At 39.7% G+C, this 9,414-nt stretch overlaps 1 protein-coding gene across 1 annotated transcript in view; it reads right to left on the bottom strand.

Moving 5' to 3' along the window:
* Nucleotides 1-332: 332 nt before the first annotated feature.
* Nucleotides 333-9,414, bottom strand: part of LOC144762166 (uncharacterized) — a 47,557-nt gene continuing 38,475 nt past the window's right edge. The window contains exon 2 of the mRNA XM_078647324.1: nt 333-4,090. Within this exon, the coding sequence (XP_078503450.1) occupies nt 1,500-3,482 (1,983 nt within the window). The 5' untranslated portion in view covers nt 3,483-4,090 and the 3' untranslated portion in view covers nt 333-1,499. The remainder of the gene's footprint in view (nt 4,091-9,414) is intronic.

The following is a 9,414-nucleotide window of genomic DNA, read 5'->3' as shown; positions in this document are numbered from 1 at the left end:
GAAACCGGCATTCACACTACGATTCTGTTCTAATGCCCGACGCGTTTCAGACCCTCACAGTCCTTGTTCACAGGCTCCAGTAAAGCTTTGGTGAGTTAGTTCACATAACATGATACCTACTAACATATATAGACGCACATCAATCACTGGGCCTCATTTTAAAATGAAATTGAATACAAAGCATTACCCATAATCTGCTGCAGAAGGAGTTTTTCAAATTTGTCAAAAGTCGCTAGTATCAACACCAATATTTTTCAGAAGCCATGTGATTATTGTTAACAGATACCACAGGCCAGCATCCAACTCTGAAAATTATTTTCGCTGCAGCGCAGTTCATAATCTGCCACTTTAGTGGACAGATAAAGATCTTTATTGGACTGTGACCAAAATATATAATCAAAGGGAGTGGTAAAGGGCATTACATTTACAATTGCTTTTAGAAAGGAATGCAGAAATAATGTAGAGTCTATTTTGGCTATTCACAGCCCTTTGAAAGCATGTCTAACACAACAAAAGGATCATCCCTGCCTTATGTCTGCAAAAACTAGGTGGGTCGCAAAAGTTTCATTACAAAAATGGTGTCTGGTTCTAAGACGTTTGGGAAGCAATGATAATACGTATACCATCCCTTCGCAAAGTTCAATTTCCTGTCCTGTGCCAAGCTATGGTTTAATAGAATAAATATGTTATTTTCAAAGAGTGTTATTTAAGGGAATTCCACTTTCTAAACACTGGCACTGATGTCTAGGAGCAAGAAGGTTGTTTTTTTAATGGGAGAGAATCAATGGTATAGTTGTACTACCACCTCCCATATAAAAATCCTTTAATGGATGGTCTATAAAAAAATGTAGCTGTGGTTTTTCCTACACTTTAAGCTAGTAGAGAATTTAGCAATCTTTAAGTGAATCAGCACATTTTGGCAGGCCTATTACTAATCTTATTGTGCTATTATGGGAGTATTAAAATAGCAAAGATGTGAACTATCCAGGAGTTCCATTACAATGTGCCTCGAGTGGCCCAGTATTGGGATGTTTATACAAGATGCAGTGTTTATCTAAGAAGAAAGTAGACGGTCCAGCGCCAGTTTTTCTATCAATGAACACCAATTCAATTTCTGCTCCATTTCACTGGAACAATCTCCCGATTCTTCTGAAATCCCATCAAGCTGTTCTGAGAAGCAAACGTTTGAACTTCCACCAGCACATAGGACATCTATGCAGAAATTAAATCACCTGTTCCACCACCTGATCTACTCAGTAAAAGATCTATAAGGTAGTTAAAAAGATAAGTGGAAAGCTAGATCCATATGGAACCCTGCATTCTATCTCAGAGGCATCAAAGTAACTACGTTAATCATACCACACAGAAAAGGTTTTATAGAAATTATGAAAACCATAGAAGTTCAATCGTTCTTATCTCTACAATACGTATATAACTAGAGTACTTCTGGTGTTGTGGACCACTGAATCAAAAGCAGTAAAAATATGTATTCAGTACATTTATTGGATTTTCAAAGTCTGTTCTCTGGCATTATATGCCATCTCATATTCAATAGAGTACATACATGGTTTTTCCACTGAGTGTATTTTCTGATCCAGCATTAGCTCTCCCTTTGACGTAAAAGCCTTCTTACAGCTATGGGTTCTCTGATGTCGTGTTAGCTCTCCTTTAGACATGAAAGCCTTGACGCATGTTTTACACTTATATGGTTTTTCACCATTATGAACTCTTCGATGTCGTGTTAGTTCTCCGTTTCTTATAAATCCCCTGTTGCATTCAGTACATTTATAGGGTCTTTCACCAGTGTGTGATCTATTATGCACCACTAGATTTTCTTTTTTTATATACGTTTTGTCGCATTCAGTACATTTAAATGGTCTTTCACCAGTATGGATTCTCTGATGTAGCATTAGCCATTGTTTTGTCGTGAAAGCCTTGTCACATTCAGTACATTTATATGGCCTTTCACCAGTATGGGTTGTACGATGTTGTATCAGATGGCCTTTCGTAACAAAAGCCTTCTGACAATCTATACACTTATATGGTTTTTCACCAGTGTGAATTCTCTGATGTAGCATTAGCACTGGTTTTGACTTGAAAGCCCTATCACAGTCCGAACATTTGTAGGGTCTTTCCTCAGAGTGAATGATCTGATGTAACATTAGAACTCCTTTTGTCCCGAATACCTTGTCACATTCAGTACATATATATGGTTTATCACCAGAATGAGTTCTCCGATGTACACTTAGTTCTCTTTTTGTCCGAAAAGCCCTGACACATTCACTACATTTATGTGGTTTTTCACCTGTGTGGGTTCTCTGATGCAGCAGTAGATATCGCTTTGTTTTGAAATCCTTTGAGCATTCAGTACAATAATATGGTCTTTTTTCAAAGTGGATACTCTCATGTAGTGTTAGATCTTTACTGGTCTTAAAAGCCTTGTCACATTGGGTGCACTTGAATGGTTTTTCACCAGTGTGAGTCATATGATGGGCTGTTAGTGATGCTTTTTGTGTGAAAGCCTTGTCACATTCAGTACATTTGTACGGTTTTTCCCCAGAGTGGATTCTCCGATGGCGTATTAGATCCCCTTTTACTTTGCAGGTCTTGTCACATTCAGTACATTTATATGGTTGTTCAATACTGTGGGTTCTCTGATGTAGCATTATCCGTTCCTTTGTCCCAAAAGCCAGGTCACATTCTGTACATTTGTATGGCCTTTCCTCAGAATGGGTGCTCCGGTGTCTTATTAGAACTGCTTTTGACTTGAAAGCCTTTCCACATTCTATACATTGATATGGTTTTTCATCAGTATGGGTTATCTGATGTTGTATTATATCTCTTTTTGTTCTGAAAGCCTTATCACATTCAATACACTTATATGGGTTTTCCCCAGAATGGGTTCTCTGATGTCGTATTAGGTCTCCTTTTGCTTTGAAGCCTTTGTCACATTCAATGCATTTAAATGGTGGTTCAATACTGTGGGTTCTCTGATGTACCGTAAATTTTTTCTCCGTTCTAAAAGCTTTGTCACATTCAGTACAATTGTATGGCCTTTCCCCAGTGTGAATGCTCCTATGTTGTACTAGTACTGCTTTTGATTTAAAAGACTTTTCACAATCTATACATTTATATGCTCTTTCAACAGTATGTGTTATCTGATGTTGTATTATCTGTACTTTCGTTCTGAAAGCCTTACCACATTCAGTACATTTATATGGTCGTTCCTCTGTATGGGTTTTCAGATGTCGCCTAAACTGCCGCTTTGTGATAAAAGCCTTGAAACATTCAGTACATGTATGAGGCTTTTCATCAGTGCGATATCGCTGAAGAACTGCTATATGTTGTTTTGTTTTGAAATCCTTATCACATTCAGTAGATAAATATGGTCTTTCAGAAGAATGTCTTACCTGATGTTGTATTAAAAGCATCTCTGTGATAAAAGCCTGATCGCAATCATTACATCTATAAAGTGTATCCATTATGTGCACCTTCCTATGCGCAAACAGATCTTTCTAATTGATTTGCTTGCACAATGATAGCATTTGTAGGATTCTGCTAAGAACAATTCTTCTGATCACTCAGTGGGAAATCCTTATAAAAATAGGTACATGATAGCCTGCATGTTTAAGTAGTCTTTCTGAGGAGTGATATCAAGTGGCTGAGCTTTCTGATATAGCGACACTGAAGGCATTTCCACCAGGGTTGATTATAAAGTCACAAGACTTGATGCTCTCTGATGTAATTCTGCAGTTGATTCAGTTTACTTAAGACGTCATCTATTAGGTATATCCTTATTGCCATTTCAGGTGAGCTTATGCAGTGCACATGACTGCGTTATAACCTATTTTCACATCAGTAACACTGATGGACCTTACTCCATAGGTGAACATAAAGGTTTCCTTTTTCCTGGTACTAGGTTCATCAAGTTACATTCTGATTCTCCAATTCGCAAAAAAACATTTGTTTAGAGGGAAGTTAGCTGGCATGCGAAGATGTTGCTCTGGACAGCTATTTCACAGCTGGTTTTTATGTCAATGCGATTTTCAAAAGGCAATCACGTACTCCTTAATTCTTGTAGGTCAAGCACCTGTTAGATTGAAAAAGTACCCAAAATTAGAATTCCATTTGCATAAACATACACAACATAGAGCTTAATTCCAATATAAATTAAACAAAAATAGAACAGGCAGTGTGAAGTGGAGCTAAAGAAAACCTTGAAAACACTTTAACTGCCTAAGGAATATAAGTAATATGGCATTCTCAATGTGTGTGTACATCTTTCCCATGCAAAGATTTGAAGAAAGAATGAATATGGATTCCACACTAGTAAGCAGAGAAACTATGCAAATCATGATTTTATTTTGTACATCTATTATACACTGTTCCCAGTGTGAAGAAAAGTCCAGGGATCCCGTTCCTGGATGGTGTCGCCAAATTTGATTGAATTGGATGGAGGAGATTAATTTAAGGCACTGGACCTTACCAGCCTCATATTTTAACAGTGCAAAAAGAAATGAGCATGTACTCCTCTGTTGATATATAATTTTCCTATGGTCAAAGAAATAGTCCCAGTTGGTTTGGTTTGTTTGGAAACCTGTATTCCTTTTTAGAACCTTCCTAGCATCTTTATCTATCCAGTGTGGTATGGAACTACATTGGAGGTATTGCAGCAATACCTACAAAGAGCACATGCTTATTTCTTTCATTTCCTCTACACTCCCTCTGTATGAGAAGAGAAGGGAAATCTGACACTGCAATGCTTTAAAAAAAATAATAATAATAAAGTAATCTTGAGCAGCTCTTTCTCACACGGAAGACAGACAGACAACCTGAAAACCAGTATGTATCAACATAAAGAGGTGGTCTTCCTAAATGTTCCTTGTGAGGGAGAAGTTTTGGGTCAAAATAATATCTCAATCTATAGCACACACTCAGGGTGCAATGTAGGTAATCCATCCTCGATCACAACTCATAGGTAACAAATTGTCATGAATGCAAAAGACTTTGTTATGCGAACATCCCGGTGGTTTGATAGAGTCTTAATTATTAACACTCCCTCTACAAATCCCTGAAAAGTGATTTCAAAATGACAAGAAGTGAAATACCCTGGATTTCAGTATCTTTTTCAATGCCACACAGATCATTTATTATCAAGCAGCTGGACACATTGTATGCATTACTCGATTTAGAACCAGTACCAAACTAGTGCTACCATTCAATGAAAATGGCCTTTGTGGGAAATACCATTCATTTTCTTTTTCACAACTTTCATCCCCTTTAACGCTTCCATGTCTACATGGTCACCTCTATACAACATTCAGCAAACTACTGGAAGTAAGGCATTTTCTTCTGCAGGATTTTGGCCACCTTGCCAGAATTCATGCAGGATTAAAACAAGTTTTTCTTCTTGTGGAGTTGTACTTCATGTCAGGTTTCAAAGAGCTGTAAATTAGGTGTGAAGGCACCACTTGCCTCTCTTGAAACCCCAAAATAAAATCATAAATATGTTTTGTATTTTGGTACTTCACTTTCTCTGCTAACACTTGAAAGGAATTATTCAAGAGCTATTGAGAGAGGACAACTGTTGCTTTGGCTCTGGCATTTGGCGGCTTAAACATTCTGCAACTTTTTTATTTTTTGTCAGGTTACCGACCAAGGGAATTTTTTTTATCTCTGAGTGAATGTCAACTCACAATATTAGGATGATGAACAGAATGCCCAATGTAAAATGTTTCATTCGGTTTCTTAAGTTTCCACTAGTGATCTTGTTGAAAGTTTCGAGGTTAAACCCTTTGACTTCCAGAACATAATTCCAGGTAAACTGTCAAAACACAATAGCTCTCTTTTTCTGCAGAGGATATTGCAACTATAGCGATTGCATCTCTTCAAAGGGGGTCCTCCATAAATGAGATAAACAAACTGTTACTCCTCTTATCATAACTACCCTCCAGAGGATGCTAGACATCTTCAAGTTAACCCTTAATAGAGAATGCAATGAACTGCCTGCCGCCCGTGTATTTTTAAGGGAGATTGGGGCCAAGGGAAGATCGTTTAATCTGTCACCAGCGAGGCTTCTGACCGTGGTACGCCATGTGCAGAGGTTGCTGCTGGATCTTCGATGCGGTCTTGTGTCTCCTGAGCCGACTAGAGACAATGCCGCCTAAGGCTGCGAGGGACAGGAAACCTCACGGCAGCACGCAGGCAGCACTGAAAGTACAGGTAGCTGCAGGGGCTGAGACGGCAGTAAGGAAATTAGCCACTAAGGGAGCACGCAATCAGTTCACTGGGCCCCATGGTAATTGGGCAGAGGGCAAAAAAACTAAAATGCCTCAACGAAGATGTCAATTAAGGCAATTCCATGTGGTCATGTTGAGAGAGTAGAGTACCTCCACTCACTGAAGTACAGGCGGTAGGAGGTAAGAGGAGCATTGATGAGACAATGAGGGAGGATTTAAACAAAAGCCCCCCCTCCACCCCCCCCCCATGGGAAAGACAGCAACAAGGATGCAAGAGGGGTCTACTGTGGCAGCTGGGTTATCGGATACATTATTCCCACCCTTGTTTTTGGGAAGGACTTTTAAAGATGTTGATAGCCCCAATAATACCATGGAGGCTTGAGCCGGAGAAAAAATTGTGGATTACCTTAAAATCACCCTAGAAACCCCTCAGGTAGCACCACAGATCCAGGTACTGGGGATAGCAGGGCTGGAGGTTAAGCCTGGTGATAATTGTTTTTTCGGACCATTCAATAGATCTGGGTAAGAGGAGATGGAGCTCAGTGAATGTTCTTCCAGAAGAAGCTACATAAGGCGTGCAGGAACTGATGAGAGCAATATGGGAGAGGAACAACAGCTATATTGGGCTCCAGAAACCTTAATGAAGAAACGCAGCACAGTTCAGAAAAAGAAAACAAATGAAATCCTGAAAAAGGACAGCCAGAATCTAAATTCCGGCAAGCAAGCTCTGGTATGGGATGACTCGGTTACCCCAGGCATAGGGTGTGGAGGGGGCTGAAACAGAGACGCCTGATGGAGACCCTGCTGGAGATATATCACTGGGAATGATATATCAAAGTATTAAGTCCCATTGAGAGGGGACAAAGAGTCAGCGAACATTAAAAGTCTGTCGAAAAATGCATGCAGCAATTAGACAAATATCTAAATCGTGCTCAGACTTTTCTGATAGAATGGTAGTGGCAGGGAACAGAATATCCGAACTGGAAGATGAAACCATAGCTCAGAAAGACAACCGACCTTATGAAAGCCCACACAGATACTCAATGGAAGCTTGAAGATTTGGAAAGTAGACTAAGAAATAACGTAAGGATTTTGGGCATACCTGAGGGGGAGGAAGGGTCTGATGTCTGAAAATATGTGCTAGAGCTCTGCAAATAAGCCCTTCCTGAACTGACACAAAGGGCCTGGGACTCAGAAGTACAAAGAGCACATAGGTTTCAGTTAAAACATGAGAAGGGCAGGGGGAAACCCAAACAGATATTTTTCATCTTTCTGGGTAATTTTTTGGCCCGAAAGGCTCTTTATGATCTGGCTCGACCAGATGGAAAACAGCAAGCTACAAGACAGGAGTTTTTTCATGAGACCAGACTATTGCAACACCACCATGTAGAAAAGGTAGAGGCTGCATCAATCGATAGCCCTACGTCAAGCTAAACAGGCACAGGCTTTTTTTGTTGAATCCAGCAAAAAAAGGCGGCAGTGGTGAGATAAAATGTTTTACCACAGATTTAGTTGCTAAAGAGTCTTTGAAATATGCACTGAATATGTGTTGTTGAATAATGAAGCAGGACGGGAAAGAAATTGATGTAAACAAAAGTAGAAGGTATCTGTGATTCGAAGCGGAGGGCAGTATCATGGGTTGTATACCATCAAGCAGGACCCGATAGGTCCTAAAGCACCGCAAGAGAGGCAGGGGATGCAGAGAGGAGATGTGGAAAGGAGGGAAGGTATGGCGGAACACGAGGGTTTGAAGGATTATAGAAGTAGTGCACAGAATACTGGCACTGTTAAGCAGGATAAGAAGAAAATCTGGGATTGCATAGATGCAACAGTAGAAGTTAATAAGAAGGATGCTTTTGCTTTATATTTTTTCCTCTTTTTTCCCTTTCTTTGTCATATATCTTTGTATGTGGGGGAAAAGATAAGGAAGAAAACAACCAATAATGGCAGATAAAAGAGGGCTAAATCAATTTGATAAGTTACATACTTTCTCTATAAATATTTGTGGTTTAAAAAACAGGCACCAGAGAGCCAGAGCAGCCCTGGTCTTAAAGAAATTGAGGGCCGATATAATCTGCATCCAAGAAACACATTTCCCATTTGGAAAGAAAGAGCTGATAAAAGAAATAGGATTAAATATTCTGGCCTGCACTCGACAAAGTGTGAGCGAAGTGGAAAGCGGGGGGGCTTGCAATTCTTGCAAAAAGCTCACTCACTCAGTCACACCCCGCCAAATTGTAGATAATCAAGGACTTTGGGTAATCGTAGAATGGAGAGTAGGTGGGATGCGATTTACATAGGCTCAATTTATGGGGCTAACTTGGACGAGGCAACGATTTTTAATGAGTTGAATACAGAGCTGGCTACATGGCCTACTCCATTGATGGTTTGTGGGGATCTTAATATTCACTCAAGTGTGATCTATACTCATTTTAAAGAACAGGTATATTGGGACGAAAACCGAAGGTGTATAGGGCTTGGCACGATTGGCTGAAGATCATGATTTGGTAGATCTATGGGATAAGCATATGGCCCCGGACCAGAGCTTTACATTTTATTCCCATCCGCACAACAAGACGATGCGCCTAGATTATTTTTTTATAACAGCTAGCGAAGCCAGCACAATGACAATTGAGATTTCTCACTGTGCGATATCTGATCGTAATCCATTAACCCTCATGATACCCGTAGGGAAAATAGGTAGACAAAGGGAGGTATGTACCTTTAATAGCAAGCCTCTGGCAAATTTATCATATGTAGAGCATATGAAAACTTGGATACACCAGTTTTTAGAGATCAATAGGGGTACGGACCCCAGGAGTTTAGTTTGGGAAATGTTAAAGGCTGGGATTAGGGGAGAAAGCCTTAGTTTTAATTTACATCTACGGAGGGTGGAAAAGGAGGAGATACAAGATCTGTGTAAGAAGCTGGCAGAAGAAGAACTGGCTAAAAAAAAATAAGAAAAAATCAAGTTCAGGAAATACAAAAGGAAACGGCTAAAACGAAAGCCAAAATTAATCAGTATTTTGGCAGAGAAGTGGTGCTGAAATATCACACTTCTAAAATCCAATATAATGGATATGGGAGAGCCACGGGTAGGCTTTGCCAAAGCGAAATAGTGCTAAGGGAGGAAGGGGATGCATAAACGCTATCAAAAATATAGAAGATGAAATTG

Source organism: Lissotriton helveticus, chromosome 6 (assembly GCF_964261635.1).
Source record: "Lissotriton helveticus chromosome 6, aLisHel1.1, whole genome shotgun sequence".
NCBI lineage: Eukaryota > Metazoa > Chordata > Amphibia > Caudata > Salamandridae > Lissotriton > Lissotriton helveticus.
Note: the sequence above shows the minus strand (reverse complement) of the source record. Positions and strands in the feature narration are given on the sequence as shown.